The 26223-nt window shown below is 38.2% G+C and overlaps 1 protein-coding gene across 2 annotated transcripts in view; it reads left to right on the top strand.

Annotated features, from left to right (window-relative positions):
• Positions 1–26223, top strand: part of Elk (Eag-like K[+] channel) — a 122051-nt gene that overhangs the window by 60513 nt on the left and 35315 nt on the right. For both annotated transcript variants that reach the window (XM_066288905.1, XM_066288904.1), the window contains exon 6: positions 11635–11869. In XM_066288905.1, the coding sequence (XP_066145002.1) occupies positions 11635–11869 (235 nt within the window). The remainder of the gene's footprint in view (positions 1–11634; positions 11870–26223) is intronic.

Raw genomic sequence — 26223 nt, 5'->3', positions numbered from 1 at the left:
TCATGGTCTATCCTTGTAAACGGCTCTTTTTAAGTGACCCCACAAAGGAAAATCGAAGCACGTAAGATTCATCTCCTAGCAAAAATCTCATCAAAATACCTTCGCACAGCCGTATACTTGTTCCCTATTTTCTCCAAGAAAAATTGAGGCGATTCATGGAACTATTTCATTTTGCCATAAGTACAAGTATGATGCGCTGTTTAAGTGCCCCTCTGTGAAAAATGGACGGATGAAGTGGTGGCCGATTATACCCATCCATTTGTTGAGTTCCTATAGATGTTACGCATGCAGCGTCTGCATCCAATGATGATTGTCCGTAGACCATGTCGGGGAAATACTCAACACCACTTATTGAGTCCAGACACCTAAATTATTGTCCAGTTTGACTGAAACCAAACGCCCTTTACAGCATAGACAAATCATTGGGCATAATTTAGGTCTTAGCCTAAACAAAAACTATCCTTATTTTTCATTCCCTTGAGGGGGTGCTACTCAAAGGCGACCAATCAGCTTTGAGCGTCTGCGATATCAACAACTCTCTTTCGCTCTTGGTCTTGGTCCTTACCGCCCTAGTAAGGTCCCTTTGACTCGTTCATTAATCACTAATATTTAGCTGTTAACGCTAAACCCTTTATAAGTACAAACTTGGAAGTACCAAGGAACATTGGTCTCTTGTTCTCTCGTGTTAGTTTAGTACCTGTTTTTTAGACTTTTGTTTAGTTGTTCATGTGTTGTTTGTTCTGTTTTAAATAAAACTTAAAGTGTGATCCTGCATCAGGTGTATGTTTAAACTCGGTTTAGCGCCGCATAAGCTGTGGCCCTTCGATGACTCAACTGATACTCACTGTAAATAATGAGTGCTTCCCTTCGTGTTGGGGGAAGACGCCGAATGCCAGATTGCTCCGACTGACCGCTAGTGATAACTATGTCGATATTTAAACAAAATGTTGCTTAATTCGAAAATAACATTCTAGAAAAAACTTATTTTCCCGAATGCTTTTCTCTAGCATCAGTTCACATAATTCCGTCCTGAGATCAAAATCTCCAGGCGTCAACTCTTGGATAAAGGAAACTTCATATGGATAAAATTTTTCCCGTTTTAAAAGATTGCTTGCTGATTTTGAAAATGCATAAAATTCATAAGAAAGTTTGCTTGTAGATTTTACGGGGTTTTCATCGATAGATAAAAGAATGCCTAGTACTTTATCGCCCCCAGTTGCTCCTCGAGGCCTTTTACGTTTTAGAGCAGTTTTCACACATCCAGTTTGTTGAATTTTTTATTAATTCGGGGAACCACACTTCTATCATTAGGTCGGTCTGGATATACCCCATTAAACATAAGACGCACGTCTTCGCAAGTTCTTTTGCAATCGTCATGTCCCAAAAGGATAAAAATTCCAATTCTTTGGTTCTCAGATAACACGATCTATTTTTTTTTAATATCCTAACCATGGTAGGTGTCTAACAACTACATTCAACTACTAGTTAATACCATGATAATCAAAATATTTTGTATCTAAAAAATTGTTTACATCGAAAACGATTTACATTTTCTACACCTCATTGTTGTTTTTTTACTTTATTTCAAAGGAAAACAAGAACAGATTGAATATCTAGGAAGGAAACATGATAACTTTTAATCTTTTTTAGATGCGGACTTTGTTTCATTCGTCTTTTTTTAAAAGGAAACTGTAGATCTAGTTTTACTTCTAAGTACAGGGTGTAACTTCAGAGATGTCATCAAGAAAAAGGAGTGATCCCTTGTCATGTTTTACGAAAAAATCTTCATGTAAACATGTGTCCTAACTCGCATCATTTTCGAGATACTGGGTGTCGAAATTTCATTAAAAAATTGAGTTTTTATTAATTTTTCAAACTTGTTTAATCTTAAAAATGCCAAAAATCAAGCGAGTTACAACGAAAAGCCAAAGGACAAGACAGTTGTATTTTTAACTGTTTAGTCTGACACGAATATCAAATTCGGAAAAAACGGCAACGTACAATAATCACGCCACAAATATCAATCAGGTAACTACCTGCGACGCCACTGGAATTATTATTCAAAATGTAATAACATCGAAAGTGGCCCCCTATTAATGATAACAGATTTGCCAAGTTTCATCAAAATCGGCGCAAAGCTTTTTGAATAATTAATAAAACTTTGACACCCAGTATCTCGAAAATGGTGCGAGTTAGGACAGATGTATATATGAAAATGTTTTCATATATAATATTATAAGGATTAATTAGTGATGAATTAATGACATCACTTAAGTTACACCTTGTATACCGATATATCCCTTATAGAATTTCCTTTCATTTGATATACTACAATGCGTACCTTTCCGGGTAAAAATAAAAAATTAAAGGGGGGAGGGGGGGGGGGGGGGTGACTGTGTAGGGGTGAAACGTTTGGACGTCGAAAATAATGCATTAACTGCCATTTCAAAAATGACATTATACGTTTTTAAGCTTTTTGTTAACATCTGCTTCTCGAAGGTTATAAATCTATTGCAATACTTTTTGCAAGCTCTGTACATACACATTATACCAATTCCAGGAAACTTTCTCGCATTTCAATCTGCTGTAATTCAAGGCCGAATTCATAGTGTAGACGGGTAAGATTTTAATTTTACTTCAAATAGATTTAGTTATGAGCACAGTTACATAAAATAGCTCTTAGCTACGTAAATTTCCCGAACGGTGGATATAAAGAATCTATCTCAAGTATCTCTTATTAGATATTTGCTTCGTGAAGCTCGGATTGCAGCTTTATATTGCAGTTGACGTAAAATTTCTTCTGGATGTCAATAGGGCTTATTGGGAATTGTAATCGTATAGAAATAAATAACTGGTCTTTTTACGTTAAATGAGTTAGTTATTTGGCTTATACGTGAAGTTGAAAGTTAAATTGAGTTTTTCTGTGGAAAATTGAATGTGCAGGACAATTCATTAACAACAGGACCACCGAAAACTGGTTTTTGTACACGTCAAGTGGCTTTGGTCAATTGGAGAAAACATGCTCTATGCGATACTGGATAGTTTCACATATATATATATATATATACAGGGTGTCGAAAGTTTAAATTTTAATTCATTTTTTATCATTACTCTGGAAAAATCTAGGTTAGAAATTTGAAAAATTATATAGTTATTCATTTAAAGAATTGTAACGCATCTAATTCGTTACCTAAAAAAAACATAATTTTGCACATTGTCAAGGGCCTAACCTAGACACTTGCAGAATAATCACAAAAAAAATGAATTAAAATTCTAACTTCCAACACCTTGTATATATCAGGAACCATCAACTCTTGAATAATGCACAATTTCTCTAACATTCATCAATTGGCATGTAGTATCTCCAGCTCTCGGTTGTCCCATCGCTAATAAATCACCCGGTAGGTGCATCGCTCTGGCATGCGCAAGGTATGTTCAAACCCACTAACTTTCAGGAGTTCCGACCAAACGAAAAGATGTTTTTAGACTCCTGAAAAATCTATTTTGAAATCCTGCTACCTTCAATGAACCGATTAACCCAGCTCCCACGATTGAAATTCTTTTAGTAATCTGAAGAGCACTGAGCATGCTGATCTCGAATGACGCACGTTGTTGAGCAGTCCAAAAGAGACCTGAAAAGCCGGGACTGACCTGACACCGATTTTAGTATTCTGTATCGGTTATTATAGAACATTAGAATTTTCACGGCCCTCAAACCCTTGGTGGTATGACCTAGTCGGTCTGGTGTTATGGAATACATCGTTTTACTATTCATCCAAACCTCCTTGCTTCTCTTCACGATGCATCACCTAAGACCACCGAATGGCTTTCTTCAGTTGAAATATAAATTTTTCTGTTGTAGCTTTTACATCCTCTTTCTTTCCCTCTCTCTACCTCCCCCCTTCTTTCTCTCACTACTCTCTACTGTGTCACTATTCTTTCTCTCTCTTTTTTTTCTCTCTCTCTCTCTCTCTCTCTCTCTTCCTCATTTTCTCTTCTTTAATTCGATCATCTTGATGAGCATGAAGATCATCCTTTTCATCGATCCATGCGACTGCTCTCTAGTCTACTTTCCAGTTTATACTTTACTATTCCTCCATTGAAAGTGAGTCTTCTGTGCACTTCCTTTCAGACTGATTGAAAAGATCTTTTCCACGCCATTTATCGTTCAAATCACTACATTAAATGAATGATCGATTTTTGAAAACATGTCTGGTTTAAGCGCATTGTTGTTGCTTTATAGGTGAGAAATCCATAACAATCTTTTGAGGAACGTACTTCAGCACTGAGCGCGGACTGGTCGTGGTGCCCGAATTGGCCCAAAATTAATCAGTTCACAGTTGACAAATTTAATATATTCCCCCTGATTTCAAAGCTATATTCATTTGCTTGGTGTTAGTTTTATTCAAGTCCGATGCCGAAAATTGGCGAATTGATTTGAAGCGAAATAAAATTGAAATCGAGAAGAAATTTACATAGAAAAACTCAAAACTCGATATGTTTTCAGAAAGCTTTCAATTTGCATGGAGAATTGGCTACATGTTAATATTCCTACGAATTAACTGAGATATGAAATTAAGCTAATTACTTTTTTTCCTTAAAAATATTGCAAAAAGGGTCCTGTTTAGTCACAAGTTCGATTGTGTACCAAAACTATATTTCTCGAAATGAGAAAAAAACTTTTGGTTATAATTTAAACTGCAGGAATGTGAAAAGTACTATATTTGCATAGATGATGAAAAAAAAATTAGGTGAATTCCACGGCAGTTTTTTGCACCATCCCGTGATTAAAATTACGTTGAACTAAGCAACAGCTTCAACGTGCGTTATTAAATAGTTATTGTTTCTGAGAGTGTACAACACCCTACATACAAGAAGCCGTAGTACGAATGAGCCCTTTTTGGCCATACACCTCTGTCAAACTGAAACGCGTCAAACCTACGGTTACGCTGTGATCCCACGTACCTGTTCACTTGCCTTCAGCAACTTCGAAACTCTATTAAGTCTTCAGACTCCATTTATTCACCGAACTAAACAATTATTTCCAGAGAATACATTATTTTCCAATTTTGACAAATAACGTAATACTGTTCAAAACCCGTGGGATTTGGAAAGACGTTGCTTTTCCTAACCGTTAGGAGACGATTTGCATTTTCTAACTAAATTCCTTGTTAAAATAATCATCAAAGCACCTTTATCCGAAGATCCCTTTTTTTATAAAAAAATTGTCAAAATTGGAAAAACCTTACCTCACTGAAAACTACCTTCTTTAACGAGTTAATTGCTGCGACATGCACTTAACAAACTCTTGTAAAGGACAAGACTGAATAACGTGCCCTCCTTTCTAACTGGGTTAAATACGTGTAAATATGAGTGCAACTTTCGCGTTAAAAAATTATGGGAAATTGCCCTTTACCTCAATATTAATACGTGGTATCTCTGTAGTGGCCGTGTTTCCACGTGCGGTTCTTTGGAAACCCTACTGTTTACTCAACACTAACAACATAGACACTGAGTACGGTTTCCACGTGCCTCTCGACCAGTCGCCCTGAAAATACTCACTTTCCCGGTAATGCCACGATCCCACGTAGATCTCGACCGATCAGTTCGAGGTTCTCAAGTGTTTAATTCCTTGATTTTCTTCATTTATATCTCGACCGAAAATGTCTGTCGTCGCAAGTTAAGTCATGAGTAAAGTTATAAAAAAATCTCTTGAAACTTTCAGCCATTCTCTAATTGATTTATCCCTCTTTCCACCCGATTAATTGATCATTTATTTATAGGTGTATTCATCAGTGAATTATTCTGTTTATGCTGTCCCAATGTCAAAATCGTCAATCTATGTAGATACATATGCTTTTAGTATTAGAAAAATATCGTGTTTTTTTTTAGACCTATTTAGTTGATTGATTCTTTATCCGTAGTCGAACACATGAATGTTTGAAATCCCTGAATAGAATTTGAGCAAAGCTTGTGGACATGATACCATTTTCTATCTTTCAGGATTATGTGGCATATTGCCTCGATTTCGTGGCTCATCGTAAACCAATAAAATTCGAATTTTCCTGAAAATGCGATCAAAATAACGGAGGTTTAGTTATCAAGCCGTTGAACAATTTGTCGTTATTCTTGGAAAATCCCAACATGCCTGATAAACGTTAAACGTATTGACTGAGACCGTTTATTTTTCCATTATCTGAGCCGAGCAACTGATGGAAAGTGAATTTTCACTGCGTTTCTCTCTAGGTTTTCCGTATTGTACAATAAGTATTGATGAAATAATCTTATGCCATTTTATGTCTGATCCATGAGAACTTAGTATTAACCAACTAACAAAGAACAATGGCGCTTTGTATCTGATAGATAGCCCTTCTTTGTCGCATTGTGCATATAGCTTCATTACATATAGGCAAATCCCATAATTTATCAAAGTGCGTCGCCATCGATCTCTTATGAGACAGATTAAAATTAATTACTCTGTTGTGTATTCCAATTGAGGCGTATTAATACGTCTAGTCCAGATTAACAGGGAGACTCAATCGAACCAAGTAGAGGTACATGGTGTAGACTTATGTATATTTACAGTTGTAAAGACTCACTCGAGTGACTTAAAGTGACACGATTGGCTTAATTTTGGAGAATTAAGTTCTCAGGATGGTGGATAAAGGGCCATTTTAGGTTCCGAGACCTAATTGATGATTTTAGAATCTGAGAAACGCCTCGCAGGCTTCATATTGGGCCCGTCATGTATGTGTGTATAGGGAATAATGGCAATAACTTTTTAAATATCGTTTCTAAGAAGAATGTAAACACACTGTAGTTTTTCACGGTTAAGTAAGTAGTATTCCGGAAATTACAATTTTTAATTTTAAAAAAATCGTATACACTTTTTTCTGGGGTAAGTAAAGTGGCCAGCTCGATCACCAGATTTAAATTTCAGCGACTTTTTTCGTTGGGGCCGCTTAAGAGTTAGTTTAGAAAAGACGTAGATGACGTCAGTGTAATTAAGCAACGTGCGCATGTTCAAGTGTTTGTATAGTGTTTGGAAACGTTCAATGCGTTTGGCTAGCAACGGAAGACGTTTTGAGCAACTGCTCTGAAAATTAAATAACAATCAACTCTTGTAAGAATTAATTTGTTATTTTGCTTTTCTGATCGAATTTAATTTTTTTTTTAAATAAAATAAGGAAAATAATTTTTTTTCGAAATTTTTCTTATCCAACGAAATTTGATTTATTTGTATGGGCGAATAGGTGTTTATTCTATAAAGCGATTCCTAGATAAGAGTTGCGATCGGAAAGCTGAAGTTGATCTTCCTTGGAGTGTTAGGGGGCAAGGGAAAAAAGTTCAAGGTCATCGAAAATCATAACACATTAAGCCTTGTAGCTAATGATCATAACAAATTAGCATTTTAACTTTTACTTGACACATTGTTTGATACAAAAAAAGCCATTGCTGTTGCTCCATATACGTACAGGCAGTGCAGAAAGCATTCGTGCAGTGGATAATGTTATATTGAACGTATTGTTTCGATATTATTAGGCAACTTTCACAAAGAACAGAAATAATCATAGAGTTTTTTTTTATATATTTAGCATATATTTTTAATGAAAAATAAAAAGTGATTAATATTGATTACTAAATAATTAATATAAACAACAAAATTGACTAGAATAGAAACGCAAAAAGTGCCCGTACAAACCTAAATTAATAACAAAGTGACTAAAACATCAACAATAAAATTTGTTTCAATAACGTTTTGGGTTTCCTTTCGACTTTATCATTGCTTCTAGCCTTTTAGGCATGGAATTGACTAAATTTGATGTCAGAGTTGATGGTATTTCGTTCCATCTCATTGAAGGGCTACCTTTAACCCTTGTCTCGATGAACTAACATAATTCCTATTTTTTTTTTCGAGATAGTCCAGAAGACCTTCGATGGGGTTGATGTTTAGTGACTGGGGAGATGTTTTGAAATATTTCAGGGTATTATACAAGATCGAGCGCCTGGGGTTGCAAGCTGTGCCTTTGGAATCGTTATCTTGGTTAAATACAAAATCATGCCTAATCCCCATTTTAGTTGCACTAGCATGGAGGTTGCTTTTTAAAATATTTACATACATATCTTGGCTCATTATCCCATTTATAAAATGAAGCGATCCCATTCCTGAAGCGCTCATACAGCCCCATAGCAATACCGCACCTCCGCCATACTTTAAAATGCCTTTTATTTCCAAAAAATTTAAATTTGCTCTCACCAGTGAAAATCGCTCTATTCCAATATGTTACGGGGGTGTTAATATAAGTTCTAGCGACCTCTTTCGATTGACTCCGTTTATAAAATATTTTTTACGAGCTACTCTGTCGTGGACCCCCCATTTCTCAAATGATTCTTAACAGAACTGGCTGAGACGTCTTTATTATTGAAAATTTTCAGATTCTGCAGCGATTTTTCCTACACTTATTCGTGGGTTTTCTTCTACTTTTCGTGTGATTAAACGTTTCAAGTAATCATTTATTTTTCTTGCCCGTCCTGACCGTAGTCGATTTTTTAATGCTTTTCACGGACAGTACCTGTTTACTATTTTTTGGATAATAAATTTTGATTCATGTCCCATTCGACTAATTTCTACCAATGATATGCAGCCATTATATACTTCAAGGATCATTCGTCGCAATTCTTCTGATGCCTAATGACCTTTACGTCCCGTGATCTGAATAGACACCAAAAATGTTCTGTAATCACTCAGAACGAACTAAACTAACCACCTCCATTAATTGTTAATAACTTTTTTTGGATAGATCATCTCTGCACTAGTTTAAGGTGTAAAGTGGAGAAGCGCACAAACACTTTTTACGAGCACATTCCTGCATATTTTGTCGTTTATATTGTTATTTTCGTGCCGACTAAAGGTATTTTTTCTTTCTCGGTAAAAAATGTATCGTTGAAAGAGGTCAAAGAATATTTATGATTATTTGCCTGTTTTGTAAAAATTGCTTAATAACAACGAAACAATACAATTTATATAAAATTATCTGACGTACGAACACTTTCTGCACGCACCCTGTATACCGAAACTGCCAGTTAAATATAATGAAAGCTTAACGATTTAGAACGATACAATTATTCACGTCAAAATTGCACATATTCGAGATTTTGGGTTAAAGCTTGTCAAACAATTCGTTAATAAGCGGGTGCAACGTCCTAGCTCAGCACATTAAATGCAAATATGTTTGCATTACCGCACTGCTATGTTCAATTTTTCCTCTGTTTCGTTGGCTACAATTGATGTAAACAATTTAAATAACAAATTTAAGACAAAAGTGCCCGAAAGCCTGAGCTCTATTCTTCGGCGGCGCTCTCAGCTTAAACTTGAAGATAATAATGAGACACCTCCATTGCCAACTCGTCGCTTCACTCCTTGTTAGCAACAGTCAAAACGGTTCGTTATAAATGAGCGTTATAGAGCTTTAAAGGTAACAGTGACTGAGAATGTACATGTTTTTTAACACTTAATGAGACATTATTCTTTCTGTTTGGTCTGAAAGACATTGCGAGGGCTGGTTCAAGGGGGAAATGATGAGGCACTCTCACGATATCTGTATGAAACCGATCCAATGAGAGGGACATAAACAGTAATGTAGAAAATTCTAAGCATATAAATTTATTCCAGTTATGCTGCGATACAAATCGTAAATATCGATGAATCGAGACGTGTCTCGCACTACCGTGAATTCGAACATTCTAACTAGAATGTGAAGGACAACCTCTCTTTCTATCCAGAATGTTTTCGCTGGATTACACACGTAAAAACTTTGATCACGATTTTGTTTTACTTGAAAACTGCGGATCATTCGTTAAATTCTCCAGGAACTTTGACCGTTCATTACTTCATAATAACACGAAGTGCTAAACCGCCCCATTGGGCTTCTGGTACAGTGAAATACTGCTTTCAGGCCATTGCGGGGTAATACATATTTTAGCGCCCACATAAAACGGGTCTATTAAGCATAAACATAAAGTGAAATAAACGCTAGACCGCTATGACCCTGTCCGAACTTACTTCAAGCGGTCCAGTGACCACTACGGCTCTTATGCTGTAAAGATTTTGGAAATATCGCGTTTCTTTAATCTTTCGACAGTCGAGATTTCTGAAAGAGTTTGAATGTGAAAAGATTGTGTCCACCTACGATTTTAAGCCCCATTCCATCTCTGCCTTTTTTCATCCTAGATAGCGTCCTTTGGGCTAGAATAATAAACAATCTTCAATAGTCCTCTGTTGATCACGGAAGAGCACATGAGAGACTGCTCAACCCCAAAGCATTTGTTTCCGAATTGCGTTACTGTCCATTTACATTTTACGTCTAATACCTGCAGAGTGACTGGAACTGACACGAAGATGAATCAAATATCAACCGGAATGATTTTTTTGCATAATCTCCTCATTTAAGAATAGATTTTTCCCAACGTGTCAGAAGTTTCTTAATACCGTTATGGAAACAGAAGCAAAGTGCAACTAGTTGCTCACCAAGCGCTCAACAGCTGCATCGTTGCCGAATCATTGTCCTCCCAGTGCCTCTTTCGACGAGCCAAACATGTGTTAATCACAGGGGGTCGAATCCGGACTATTGGGAGGCTACTCCAATGTCGGCCTGTGAATTTTTGCAAGTTTTCTCGAGTCAGGTTGACAGGTTGAAGACGGGCATTGTCATGGAGCAGAATCGCGTTTCAGATCGGAAATTATCGTCTTTTCTGACACCATTGTCTCAGCCAATAGCTGGCAGTAGCAGTTTGCACTCACTATGCGACGTTCGTGGAGAAAGTTAATGTAGAAGGCCCTTTGAAATCCCAAAAGACTACCAAGATAACCCAGTGGTCTGAGCACGGTGCCAATTCCCAATCGTTTCTCGTCCTTCACAGAAGTTTCTTGTACGCGTGGATGTTCTTCAGAGAGCTCTCTTCGAACTATGCAGCTTTTAGCCTCTAAAGCCTTTCCGCCAGTTTTATATCTTCTCATGTAAGAAATTCGATACTAACGCATTGACCTGAAAGGTGTCTGGTGTTCACTGGTGGTGACAGCGATTGAAAACGCGGCCTTCGGGGACCAAGGAAGAGTATTGCGGTCTTGTGATACTTCCACCTATCGCTCTTAGGCTCTCGAGCTCATATTGAGTCACCCTCGTAGAATTAATAGCGAAGTGTTGAGTTGCCTGTTAGGCATTACCACATCATTGGCCATACAGAGAACCGACAATAAAGTCTTTACACAGTTCGTGCGGCAATATTTACGTGTTTACCACATTCACCTGATTTTCTCTTTTTTTATCCGCGAAACAATACGCACTTCGTGGGACGTTGAAGAGCGGCTAATGGACCGATGATAATCCCTCTTCGGTTTGTGATGAAATTTCATTCTTTGAGCTTACCAATAACTGGCATTGTCTCGTCAAATCTGCAGGAAATACGGAGTTGGTTAGAATGTTATCATTCCTATTATACCGTTTAGAAAATGTATTTCTACTTTCGTAAACGTCTCCCAGTTGGCACGATGACATGGCATGATTTTTTTCTTGGATAAATAGAACGTTGTTTTTCTAATGGTTTTATATTAAAATACACAAATTCCTTTTTCAGAACTTGTTGAGCTCAACCCCGCAGCCGCTTCCAGAATATAAGACAGCCTCGGTGAAAAAGAGCCGGTTCATAATATCACATTATGGCGTATTCAAGAATGCCTGGGACTGGCTGATTTTGATTGCCACGTTTTATGTGGCCGTCGTGGTGCCTTACAACGCTAGTTTCCTGAGGCCGGAAACCGAGAGACCTTCAGTGATCATGGACGTTTTCGTGGAGGCTCTCTTTTTTATAGGTACGTATTTTTCATCTCTACCTTTGAAATGTTTTCACTGAGAAATGCATTCACCCTTCAAAACGTTAGATTTTCATCCGGGCGGGTGAGTTCCTGCCGACAACAATATGCCGGGTGACGTGGAAACCCGGACACTCAGTAAAAATGTTCCGATTTCGATAACGTTTTTCACAAATATTTATGATGCCACAAAAAATATGTGATTACATTTCCAGTCTTTCGGGCATGCGCGTTTCGGTTTTTTTTAAAAATATTTTGATGAAGAATCGAAAAAGTGACTTTTGATGCCGCAGCCACCGGACGAGCTCGCAAGGACAAGATCGCCTCGAAATCGTCCTCTAAGCGTGAGCACCAGAGCAATTTCCAATCAGTGATTTGCAGAAGGCGGCAGAGTTATTCGGACGCGAAATGTACACATTCGAACCAGAAGCTTTGGTCTATTTTCAAAACGACCACAATTTGTCTTATCTTTAACTCTGGAGCATAAACGGAATCGACTTGGGGGAGAGTAGAGAACAATTAGTCTGGAACGGGGAGCGGAACGCAATAGCCATCAGCGATGAATCCAGGTTCTGTCTGGACATGCATGGCGGTCGGGAAAGGGTTAAAAGGCAGCGTGGGGAACGACGAGAATCACAATTTTTTGTCGACATACATATTCGTCGTATTGTTAGTGTTATGGTGTGGGTGCCATTGCCGATAACTCTAGTTCCTAATTTTTATTAGAGACAGTGTGACCGCACAACGACACACGGAAACAACGGTGTCTCATTTAGTTCCACGCTTAAGAAACCTCCAAAATCCTATCTTTCAACAAAATGACGCCCGCCCGCACGTGGCAAGGATAGCGTTGGAGTACTTTTAATAAGCTCAGATCGAACTGCTGCCTTGGCCTGCAAGTTCCCCAGATTTGTCTCCAATTGAACACGTGTGGGCCATTATCGGTAGGCGATTGCGAACTTTACAGCCGCTCCCTCAAACTTTCCCAGCGCTTCGACGTTAGATAGAAGTTGCCTAGAATGAAATATTCCAGGATGGTATTAATCATCCCATCAGAAGTGTGTATGCGCGCATTAATGGAGATATGTATAAGAAATGGCGGGGCATCAACACGTTGTTAATTATAAAAACGCCAATTAATGGACCAAATTTGTCCGATTTACTTCGAATTTCAAGCCTTAAGTTACTTTGGCCCCTCTGACACTTGTAAAAAATTATTAGCGAAATCGGAACATTTATACCGGCTGTTCGGGTTTCTGTGTCACTTAGCATATCTGTGACATTGATAAAAACCAAGATTTTATGACAATAAAACCTCAGTTATTATCAGTATTTTTCGGGAAATATGGTCCCACCATCTGACGAAATTGCCTCACACTTAATGTCAAATCGCACAAGTGTGGTTAAATGTATGAGTCAAAATGAGTTGATGTAGGAGTTGTATGGGGCCAGGGAAAAATGCAAAATTTAGGTAAGACAACGTATCCTGTGATTACCAGAGAGTCTACAACGCGTCCTGTTGGCACGTTGTTTGTTGGTAATACAAGGGAAATTGGTAAATAACGGAGACTTGCGCAGTCAAGGGAATAAATTTATTCTAAGTTCTACAGGTTGTTTTGTGCTTTTGCTCTTCTGGCAGAACGAGATTTAAACTTCGAATTAAGAAAGCCTCAACATGAAGGCGGCCTGACTCGATGGCACCTTGCTTGTCAAGAATAATCGTCGACTTTTCCCCCAAATGCGGCCGTGGCAAGTTTTTTCGTAGTTTGAAGTCATTTTTTTCCCGGAATTTCGTCCACATGTTTACCCAGTCATTTTTTCTTTTAATCAAAACAGTCAGCCTCGGCAAACGAGAATCCTCCCCCTGACAAGAATTTATCGAGTAAAACATGAACATCAGGTCTTTTCATATTACATTAGAAAAATTACCAGTCTGAAAGCGAAATTTTATGCCCTGAGGCGAGAACTTCATCATTTCTGCTAGAAGGATGACGTAACGCGAGCCAAGGTAATATTTGTCTTTGTCAAATTGCTCTTGTGCGCGGGAAAAAAGCCATTTATTCAAAGGAATAAATTGATTTATTCATAGATTCGAAAATAAACATATTGTAAAAGGATTTTCGGTCGTAAAGATAAAGTTTTCAGTCTTTGAACTTCAGAGTTTCAGCAAAATTACCTCTATTACACAGATCACATTTCAGTTGAGAACTTTAAATGGAAATTAAACGTTATGTGATCATTGCTCCGAGGAGAGATTGTTCTGAACTTACGAGGATGGAATTACCAGAAACAAGGTTAAACTTTGTCTCGAATAATTAGCGTAAACAAATTTATGCAATTTGTTATAATTAAAATAGTCTCCATTATTCACCTTTAATAAATTTGGTTAATGCGAACTTATTACCAACCGGAAATTTTCAGTTCACTGGGTTATTCTAGACTTTCCCTTTTGTTCGCTGAGTCCCCTGCTTCAAAAATGAACTTAACGGTTAAGGTGAGATTTATCTCGTTAATTACCGGTAAGTTGTAAAAGTTTGCCGGCAGCGTCGAGCTTTTGACATCCTCCACCTCATAGTATCGTGTGCACTAACCAAAGGGCACTAGATATATACAGGGTATCCGTTTCAAAGCGAACCACCCGAAATAGCTCTTGCTTGGGGAGGAAAATTTAAAACGATCAAAAAAAAACCTCTTTAGATATCTGACGGGAAGTTTATTTTAACATTAGAAAGAATTGCATCAGTCACCCACTCGGCCTCAGCTACCCTTACTTTCATATTTCAAATGACACCCCCCGTCGAGTGGCACATCATTGCAAACGGAATTCAATTTCCTATGTAACTGTGCTAAGAAAACTGAAATCGGTTAATTGAGTCGGGAGCTAGAAGGAAAAAAGTGTATTAGTGCAAATAGCTTATTGAAATCAAATAATTAATTTCTTTAAGGGCTCAAAAAGTCGTTATTAGCAAGGCAATAATAAACTCTGTTTTTAAATTATTCGTGAACAAAGACTTTCCAGTAATACTTCTGCAATCCAGGAAAATTCGTCCTTTCAATTCTTCAATGCCATCGAGTTGAGTTCTAAACACTTCACTCTTTAAATGACCCCATAGGAGAAAGTCTAGTAGACCGAGATCTGGAGGTTGTGCTGGCCATTCTGATGCATCTCTTCTGCTAATTCATTTTTTTCTGGAAAACATTCGTTAAGCCATTTTCAAAACAGACTTTATTATTGCTTCGTCAACAACGGTTCTCATTTTGATAACCGTTATTGGCATTGCCAAATTCGGACTTATCGTCCAATCAGACAATCTTCCTGGGAAACATTTTCAGGGGAAAATGGGCCAATTCCTACCTCATCAACCTTGCACGCAGTTGGCCATAATTTTGAGACACTGGGACGGGCTTCAGCAAAGGCGCACCAGAACCCCGTGGCACTCCACGAAGACGTTGAATTGAAACAGATCCGGATCTGTACTATAACGAGTGAAGATTTTACCCTCCCTAAGGAACGTATTGCCGATGAAGTTGCTTTATACGTCAAAAAAATCCTAAAAAAATGAGTACCGTTTCTACAAACCTCAAAGAACTCAAGGTCTGTTTCCTGCAAGTTATATTCGCAGAATCGAACTTTTTATTATTATATCGACTTTATTCTACTCGCGTGCGATAGTGGTTTCGGGAAAATCTACACGAGGTTTTTGATGTTCGCACTCAGTACGCTCAAAAATTGAAAATCTGAGGATGCATATCGGCTAAAAACGCGATCGGTCAATTTTCCATTGATGTCCTTTTGACCGGCCCGAAGTACCTGCTTCAACGAAAAATTGTGCCCGAAATTCAGGGAATAATTGGAAAGCCATTCTGTGAGATCTGGTTTCAACAGGATGGATATCCTGCGCACAATAGCCGTTCGGTCAATGAATACTTGGCCCAAACGTTCCCGCAACGATTTATAATGAGATGATGAGGGACTGCTTTGTGGCCAGCCAAATCTGCAGATCGCTCTCCATGCGATTTCCCTCTGTGGAGGCACGTAAACTTTAACATTTACGGCTTCGATAGAGCCAATGATTTGAGACGAGCTTCGAGTAAAAATCGAAAACTCATTTCGAAATATTGCCAGTAACATGTCACGAAATGTTGGAAGGTCATTTTATGACCGCTTGGGCTGTTGCCTCTATAGCTCTGAGTGAAGGGATTTTCGAGCCATCAATTTAAAAATTTTTTAATTACTTTTATTAATCATTTCATTATTTTTAGAACGAATTTTTAGTTTACTTAAAGAAAATTCTTTCGTTTGAGACAAAAAATGCAAGATTTAATTTTAAATTCACTTTAGGGATTGGTTTATTTCATTTGGAGTTGGCTTATTTCATTAGAATTTCGTACAGACTTATCCATGGTCCGCATTTGTCTTACCGCAGGTATGCAGGGGCCACAGGTGCGCCTATGGTTCGGGTAGTAGTAAGTTCGACACGTTTTGCCCATATCCGCCGTTTTTTATCGTCACCATAGGCCCCGCAAAAAAAGCAGCGAAAAACGTACAGACACCTGATAAACCGTCCAGTGGTCCAATACATTGACAACTTAAAAATATTTTATTAATCGTAAATTCCAATATATCGTTTTTTTGATAGAGGGCCCTAATGAATGCTTATTTTTTTCATTCATTAGCTAAGAAATTGTTCAGACCCTGCCCCTAGGTCTTCCAAGTCAAAATCTATCTTTGCATGCACCTGATAGTCAAACGTATCACGCAGAGCCATCTGCATCTTCATGTGAACATCTATATTTCTTCGCATTTTGTCTTGTCCACAAGCGGACGCTTCGCGCCATGGACACCGGAAGCCCGTTAGAACCCAGGAATGAGGGATTTAATGTGATCTTGATTTTGACCGTTCAGCGACATTTTGCACCGCAGTAATGGCCGTGCGTATTCATCTCTAACACCACTTTTTGGGTGATCTGCCGCGATGAATAATTTTTTCAATGCGCAAACAGGGTGTAACTAATGTCAAAGTAGTTCAACGAATGTAGTTATCCGCCAGATAGCTTTTTGAGAAAGAGAAATAGACGAAAAAGAAAAATCCAATAGCAAAATCGTAATTAGTCAGATCGCAAAAATGATTATACTTTGCAGACGCGGCTGCATAACAAAAATGTATTGATTATTACAAAATAGACAATGCACGCCTCTGGTGGAATAACAACTTTGGCTCAGCCTAACCGATTTTGTGTCTCTAATGGTTTTCGAGATAAAAACCGAAATTTATTTTCCATTTTTAACCTACTACTGCGCATATCTTACGGTTTCCCTCAGGCGTCCCATGCTGTTCATTCTAATGTGGAACAGCCTGCATTCCTCTGATCCTGGGGAAAAAAATTAATTCAAATTAACCCGTTTTGAATCCAACTTTAGAATACGCGACATAAATATGGCGCACATGCTAAAGCTTAGAGAGTGGTATGATTGAGCTTCCTCGCTAACCTGAACTAACCTGAACTAACCTTCATGTTTAAAAACGCTCTCTCCGAGCGCCTCGAATCAATTCAATAACAATAAATTCATTCATCAACACAATTCCAGGTGTCCAGATCGACGCTGGACGTGTCGTTATCGGTTAAAATCGTAAATAGAGATATCTGTAGGGTAACAAGCTTTACCGATCCACATCGCCCACCCGTTAAACTCTAACGCAAAAATTTTACTTAACATTTTATGAATCACCCTTAGATTGTAAAAATAATTTAATCTAATATTCTATGGATGAAAGATGGGAATTGAGAGAGAAATTCCGGAATTTTAAAAGAGCTATTTAATGGGGAAGTAAATGTGAAGGACGCACTTTAACATGAAATTCGACTTAGGGAAATAATAATGGGACTATTACGTCCCTCAACGATGAATCGCATTAAATTTTGTTTAGGCCCGGTCTGTCGCAAAGATCTGCCCCTCGTTGGTACCTAAGCCGCTCGAATTATAACAATTAAAGATAAAAGCAAAATACAAGCCCTCGTTATCCGAAAATATTATAACATTTGCGGATTTCATTGAAGTTTTTATTTTAATTGGAAGAGCTAGCCTCGCTGCCGTAGACTCTTAGCAGTACAACAGGTATTAACATGCTCGAACTTCAATTAAGTCCTGAACAGCGCGACTTCTAACTTCAACATTTGTTAAATCCTCTTTCAAATACTGAAAATTCCTATTTTAGTTTCCCATTGTCCTCTGAGCGAAAACAATTTAATTGGGATAAATTGCAACTGGAGGTTGGATTTGGAGTTCTCATGGAATTATTTTTCAGTGATATCAATCTACCAAATTATAAAACCACAGCAATTACAATGATTTTAACCCGGTCTAATTGCAAACATGAGTTGGAAATCGATTTTGGTACGGCTGAAGAGTTCATCTCTTTTTCCGGTTCATGCTCAAATCCGCATCTCGGACCTCAAATTTCGGTAGTTTGGCTCATCAAGAATGTTTCTTGACCGCTTAATACATCCATCTAAGCTATTCGACGCTAGAGCTAAGGCCGAACGAGTTGTGGTAATACACGTAACATCGATATACAATGAAAGTGGATATCTACCTACTTTAAAAATGGGTCCTTAACGTGGGAAACACGTGATAAACTCAAGTTATTAAGGCCCCAGGAGGGAAGCGCCCGGCTTACTTTGCGTGATATATAGTGCCTGTAAAAAGTGTTGCAACACGTTTATAGCTTTCACAAACCCGATATTTAAAAATGTATTTAAACACGTATAGTTTTATTTAAAAACGGGCATTTAAAGCACTATTTTCGATGCTAAAATTTTTCGCCACCATCGAACTGCCCTTACTAAGTTTTTGTTTACAGATGTAAACGCACTCATTTTACTATATCGAGTGAAAGGAAATTCAATAAGGAATGCGACTGCATGCTCAATATCGATGGAAAAATGGACCTACAGTTTCCCTTAAAAAAATAAAACAAAATCCATATCCTGAAAAGATCAATACCAATAGCCTTTGCTGTCTAGAGAGACAATACAATCTCATTTTGCCTTGGAAGAGAGCAAAAAAATTACAATAAGACGCAGACATTCCAAATGGTCTTCAATGTAAACAATTTTTTAGACGAAAAATATCTTGTTTTTCATAGAATTCGTTAATAGTTGAATTCATTTGTTGGACATCTACCAGACTTACGATATAAAAAAGTGGATCGTTTACCCGAGCAGCGAAGAACTGAAATTCAATCTCTTCGGGGTGTGGAAGTGGCAAAAGAACGTGCGAAGAGGTGCGTTTCATATTTAACGAGACGTATCCAGACCGACCTATTGATAGCAGTGTAGTTCGCCGAATTAATAAAATATTTCAGCAAATTGGACGTGGGAAAACTGCTCTAGAACGTAAAGGACCTTTGTTAAGGGTCCCCTTCGACAAACGAAACCGCGAAAACGGCAATTCGGCTTACGAAAATGGACTGTATCAAATTTCACTTATTTTAATAATGACAGAATTTGCCGGTCTAAGTATGAAGAGAGAGATTGCTTAGTTGGACGGGTTACGAACTATGATTTTGATCTCAAATCCGACACCGAGACCGTTCCAAGAGAATAAAAAGAGAAAAAAAATCACTTCGCTTATCCCTTAAGTGCTAAAACTGAGGAATTCCAACCAGGGGCGCACCACCGCCAAGAACCGTTACGGGCCGTGGCCGCGCCGGATGCCATCAACGGCGGCCGTCTGGAAAATACCCATACGAGTCGCTTTTCTGGCAATGTTGCAGACCCGTCGCAGCAATAGCCCCACTGAGAAAGCTTCTTTTGACTAGTAACATTGTTCCCAGCCATAGAGGACCCTTGGATATGGCCTGATGGACACCGAGATGATGTTCTTAGAATAAGCGTCGAGGTACATAGGCGTAACTTAAGGGACGAAAGTACAAGTAAATTAACAAAATAAACTACATGAAAGACCAATAACCCAAAGTCGGCGACCTCGTCGCCCTCAGGCACACTTAAGCCAACATGAACTTCTGAGAGACTGAGAAAGTGCAATCTAATCATCAGAGTTTAGTTTCATTTTCTGAGTCTCTAGGAGTTTCAAATTATGTGGCAGATCCGAGCCGTCCTGGAATAGACGGTGAACGGCACAAGGTCGCTGGTGGAGGAATGGAAGCTGTAGGAGAAGCTCAGGCAGGATCTTCCTCTCTGTGAAAAGAACACTAGCTATTGTTCAAGGATTAATCGGCAGCTTTCGTGCCGGAGGCACACTGCAGCCAAATTTTTCCGAGAAACGCGGGAAAATGCAGCAGGGCGATTTGGGCTTTTCTAATTCTTAAAGCATTTGTCGACCCTCTTCAAGAAAATAACTTCATTCGCCCCGTATGATGTTTCACTTAGAAGAGACCTACGTCAAGTTTTTTTTTATGATACGCACCCGTATTTCGTTAAATCGTTGCCTTCCTTGAATTCATGATGATGCGATACAAGTTATTTAAATTTTTTTCCGAAATTAGTTTTGTCACCGGCAATTCGAATTCGAAATCAGTTTTTGATAGGTAAAGAGCTACTCAAAAACGAAAAAATCCCAGTCCGTATTGAAAAAAAAGTCCATGCGGCAAAGAAAGTTATTTTTTCTCAAAGGAAAACAATGTTCGAAGGTCCTAAAAGACTTTTGAAAGCAGTAAATAACAAAGCAGCAAAAAATTAATATAAATTTTTATGTTTTTATTCTCTTCCAACAAAAAAGGCTCAAACCTAAAAAGGAAAAATGACCACCTATGTAAAGGCACAATTTTTCCTCCATTTGATCAACCATGTATATCTAATAACTTCCAAGCTTCCCATATCGGAACTCGAATGTGTACATACAGAATGTACAACCTATTCACACACACTCTCGGGATACAGGGTATCCCGAGAGTGTGTAATCGGTTTTTAGCCTTAGAGGTTAGCACAAACACTTAAATACGAGAGCTCTTGGAAGAAGTGCTGTGCATACTTCCAAATTTTTAGAAAACATACGGGATGGCTCCAAAAATTGTGGCATTTCCAATTAACGGTTTTTACATGGAGTACCCTAAATATTACCATCTCCTTGTTTGTATGAATATTGATGCTGAATAGTATATGCATAATATTCTAATGTTGTTCTGATGTTTCTACTGAGCTTCTGAATGTCTCCAAGAAATTGCCATTAGTCGATGCCTGGTATTACCGGCATGCCAGTTAAGGATATCAAAATGCGACAAGGAGGAACTTTGTCTTCTCCAACAAGCCACATCTGCATCAAAAAAGTGACAGGATTGAGATAATCGCTCACAGTCAGCTGCAATGAAATAATACAAAGATAAAGCCCAACTATAAGCGATACGATAATTTCTTGCCAAAATTACATAGAACTAGTCAAACTTTGGGCAGAGATTAATTAACAGACACTCAAATACATGTAGTAATTTCTTACTTCTGACACTAAAGGACTGATTTTGCCATGCAGCTTTCAGGGCATTCAAACAATACCAAACTTTGAGTGTTGCGTTTTATTCATTTGCTCAATATTTCATTCGGTTATAAATTCTGCCCTAAGAGCCCGTTTGTCTACCCTAACAATCCATGACGTTCCTGACAGTGACTAAACGAGGGTCTGTTGAACTTTATACTTTCTTGGCAAACACACAACTGGTCTAACGGAACTTTGGTATTTGCTGAACTCCACAATTTTCTTTATGCCTTTAATCCCATTTAAAGTTCGTCTGCAAACTGAAATTTTAGAAAACTTATTTTTACGAAATTACTCCCAGAACCCTTTCGCAGATTTTCAGTTTTTGGTGGACTTTCGAGTTATTTTCGCTTTCTTATGTTCTCTGTTGTTCGAGTCTCTCCTCGTGTAAACTGCTTCACAAAAGCTGGGGATATGGCGAAATATTACTGAATAACAAACTGCATGATCGCAAATACATTCCTTGCTTATCACTCTTAAAGCAATACAATATGGATAAAAAAATAAAATTTATTATTATTTCGCATTAAAAAAAAAATGGTCGCAACATTGGTATCAGATGCCATACCATTTGGGTGGTTTTTGTTACTTTACTTGGTTGTGCAAAGGTGCTCGGACGTTCCTTTAATGCCTCGGAAAAAGTCAAGTATAAGAAAACAAAACAGGGGTATGGAGGTACTGGAGGCTGGACTAAACCAACATGAAACTGACTCAATTCTCCCACGTTGCTTAATGTGTCAAAAGGTCTCAATAAACTGGAAACGTCGCAGGAAGACGGCGCACAGGGCGACCGAAGGTGCCCACCGCTGCGCAAGCCCGACTCGTTGCAGTTTCAGCGCGAAGAGGCTGCCCTCTGTCGACATACAGGCATTTGCCTGGTGCCTTATCGAAAGCTACAGGAGTTCAAGTTTGCATCGAAAGCTGCAAGAGTTCAAGTTTGCATGGAAACCACTCGTAGGAAACTTAAAGAAGTAAACACAGTCTCGAGACGCTTTTCAAGGGGAGTTCCCCTTACCCAAAAATATAAACTTGCAAGATTAGAGCGGGCAAGAGAAGACATCAATTGGGGTGAAAAGTGGCGTTCTGCATTTTTCGAGTCCCGACCTGTCCGCTATTCTGATAGTCGGCGTGTTGGTGTCTGGACAAACCCCGGAGTGCGCAGAAACCGAAGAACTGTACAAGAAGTGCATCTTTTTAAGAGGGGCACAATAATGGTCTGGGATGGAATTTGATATAACGGGAAAACTGAGTTGAACGAACTTAAAGGAAACATGAACGCACAAATCTATGAAGAGGGCGTCACCAACAACTTTCTGCCAAAATTTTGAGCTGCTCTGGGAGAAAATTTCCGATTTTTCGACGATAATGGCCCGATCACGTCGCGCAGTAATCGTTACGGGAGCGATTGACAATGTTGGTGTCGAATATCCACCGCTTCCGTCGAGATCGCCCGAGCTTAACCCCGTTGAACGCATGAGGGACACACTGCAAAGAAGTCTCGGAGACTATCGCTCGGGCTTCCAAACAATGTTAAATATTCGAGAACTTCTTCCCGCAGTTATGGGAGAGCTCACCGCAAGGCACGATAAACTATCTCATTGAAGTGTGCTAGGTCGGTGTGAGGTAGTTGTACCCGTTAGGGGAGGCTATACGACCTACTGGATTTTTCGACATGTAGTTTTTGTGTTATTTGCGATTTTGCGTAAATTCATTATTAATATTTTTCTTGGTTTCCTTTGATAAATTAAAAAATATCGTCGACGATCGTTTTCTACTTATTTTTTGACGAATGTTGCGAAAAAATCATTCCTGGCGCTAGCTCTAAGCCATATCCAAAATATCCTAATATCCCAAACTCTTGTGGAGCAGTTTATTTCCGGGCAAACGTATTTCCAGTCCGCCGTTTTCAGTATTAAATCAGCTTAGGTCGTATTTCGAATTTTCCGCTTCTTGGCTGCCAAATAACATCCCTTCGAACTTACAAGTGGTTGATTTGACCCTTTGTAAATTTGCAATGCGCCTGTTCCGAACTTTCTTTGCTGCGTAATCAACATTCCAGTCGAGTGCGTGATTTGAGTATATTTCGTTATTTGTGTTTGAAATAGTCGATCTTAGCAAAGCAATTTTAAAAGACCACTAAAATTTAGGAAATATTTAATATTTATCGAGAAATGGAGTCAATGTCGGGGCGAGTGGGGGGAGTCGGACGGGACTTAAATCAATAGCCTTTTAATGAGATTTCCGAGGGATTAGAACTTTGGTTTTACTTAAAAGCAAAATAAATGTGATGTGAAACCGATTTACGTTTGAGACCCGTGTGACAAAGTGCTTTTCCGTAACCCCCTAATAAAGTTAAACCAAACTGACTTAGTAAACAATTCCAATTTAGGCATTTTTGTGGAAATTAAGTCATCAATAAACCATTTCATTACTGTTATCAATAACCCCATTCCATTACGGTTTACCTAAATCCTGCTCCAAAGACGGCTGTCTTGACTAGCTACGAACCGACAACCAGGTAATTTCATTACCCCATTAATTAAGACAAGCCTTCAAATTGCAGACAAATTATATGCTAATCGACATCATCTGATTTTCCATTACACCACGATGGGTTTATTTGCTAGAATCCAGTCGGTATATATTATTACATATTCACGCCGGGAGAAATGCTCAAATTTCATTGGTTTATTTTGTTATCTTCAATTTTCGATCCTTTAGAACTGCCGATTTGTTGTTGTAGAAAGTTTTCAGTGTACTCTGCTGTTTGCTTGAAAATATTCTGGCAGCTTTATCGCCGGAATTCTGCATGAATAAGAAATAAGGCGGAATAGACGAGAATTAAAAATATCGAAATGCGAAATCTCTCTTCTCAATGAACGTCGCGTCCAATTGAAAGGACGTAAATTAAGTACGGCAAGTTATCAAATAGAAGATTCTAGACATGAAAAGGTTGTACCTAAGGTTAAGCCCTAACCGCGAATTCAATAAACAGCTGTCCTGACATTGGGTGCTTTTTAATTAGTTCCGGAGATACGTGGAAAAATCGAATTTTTCTGAAACCGGCTTTATCATTTTTCTGGATTCCTTTGATAAGATAATTGAAATTAATTAGCACCTCTCGAAAGTATTTTTTCTTCTCCGAAATGGCGCCGTCGAATTTAAAAATCGGTCATACTGGGTGTTTGCAACGTTTTTCCGTTCTTTTCTTGCCTTTTATTCTTTTCTATCACACAAGTCTGTTTTTAACATTTTAAAATTCTTTCCCCTCATCAAAAATGAGGGCATTGGCCGACACGCGTCCATAGGAACTTTCACTTTAATTTTTAAGAGCTCTAGCGTCTACTGCACGTAATCTCGCAAGGTTGTTCCCCAGTTCTTGCCGATTGAAACCGTGCTATTGAACCCCTAAACCCAGGACTGCTCCGAGCTGATACATCCACATTTCAGTTTGAGTTTAAAAATGTCAAAAATTCTTGATATACTATGGAAACATGAACTATGCAATAATGGCGGAGTCTTATGAAAGCAATCGCGGTCAATAACAAACTAAAAATTCGAGATGAACCATGATCTGAGAAATTGGCATTCACTGTTTGGCATGCAGTAAATATAGAGTAAAAATGCAAAAAAGCAGAAAAATCTTTTTTAAGAATTGGATTAAAGAGAGAGATTAAAGTGTGAAAGACCGAATTAGCAATAATTTCGTCGGTAATTTTTGAAGTAGGGGCCCCCAAGTATCACAGCGATAGTACCTGGTATTGAACATATTTCCCCTCTGCAATAGCTCTAAAACTACGTCGGTTCAGGCTAGGTATATCTTGACCAAATTATTTGAATTATTTATTTTTTCGTTGCTTCTAGCGATTTCAATAAAGCATACCTTTTTTAACGAGAAAAAGTAGGAAAGTACCTTTTCCTTCTCCAAACTGACTTGCAGGGTGGCACAAAAAAGTTGTAGCGGTTTAGAGGAGTCCTAATTGTCGCAGGTGGCGCCCTCTAGAAGATACACCTAAATGGTGCATAAATTTGAATTTCTCTTCCCAAAAAACCTCCATATACACAATTTTACAAAATTAGCTGAAAGAAATCGCAAGATATTAAAGAAAACATGATTTATTTTTACAAATTTGACACCCTGTATGTTTGTTAGTATCGACTTTGGTACTAAGGTAAATTGGGTTGCATTTAGTCCTTACCTCTTGCTGTATCGCTCCCCTAAAGGAATGCATCGAGTTACCAAACACCCTGTATAACTCGTAACGGTTAATCAATTCCTTGGAATACTTCACAGTATCGCACCGATGGCGGACGCGAGTTTTCTAATATTCCGCCATAAATTTGCTTTATTGTAAAATGTGTCTATATGCAGAAGAACGTTTGTTTTTAAATTACTTTTTAATAAAAACAAACTGCCGAGAGTAAGAAATATATCCACGTACTACATACTAATGGAAAAAGCGATGAGGGATATGAGCGATCTAACTTCATTTTAATAGCCCTTAATAACATATGGTTCACATGGCTTTCACTCCAGAAAAGATAACAAAATTCTAAAGGGCAAAATTCTTGAAAATCGCGTTTTGTAGGAATTCCGTATTTCATCGACGATTTTATCATTTTATCATTTCATCAAATTACAAAAGCCATGTAAAGAAAAATTCCAAGAGATCCCCTTTACGTTATTCAAGAACGCTAAAGTTTCTGTGTGACTCATTTCACGTTAATTCAATTTTAATATCTGATTAGTTCAGGTTCGGACATGGGAACTCGTTTTTTTTCCAAAAAGGGATTTTTTTTCAAATATAAATTTTTCTTTCTTGAAATTGCAACTTGATAATTCCTTAAAATGCAATTTTCG

Source organism: Euwallacea fornicatus, chromosome 13 (assembly GCF_040115645.1).
Source record: "Euwallacea fornicatus isolate EFF26 chromosome 13, ASM4011564v1, whole genome shotgun sequence".
Lineage (NCBI taxonomy): Eukaryota > Metazoa > Arthropoda > Insecta > Coleoptera > Curculionidae > Euwallacea > Euwallacea fornicatus.
This window is presented reverse-complemented; position numbering and strand designations above follow the sequence as displayed.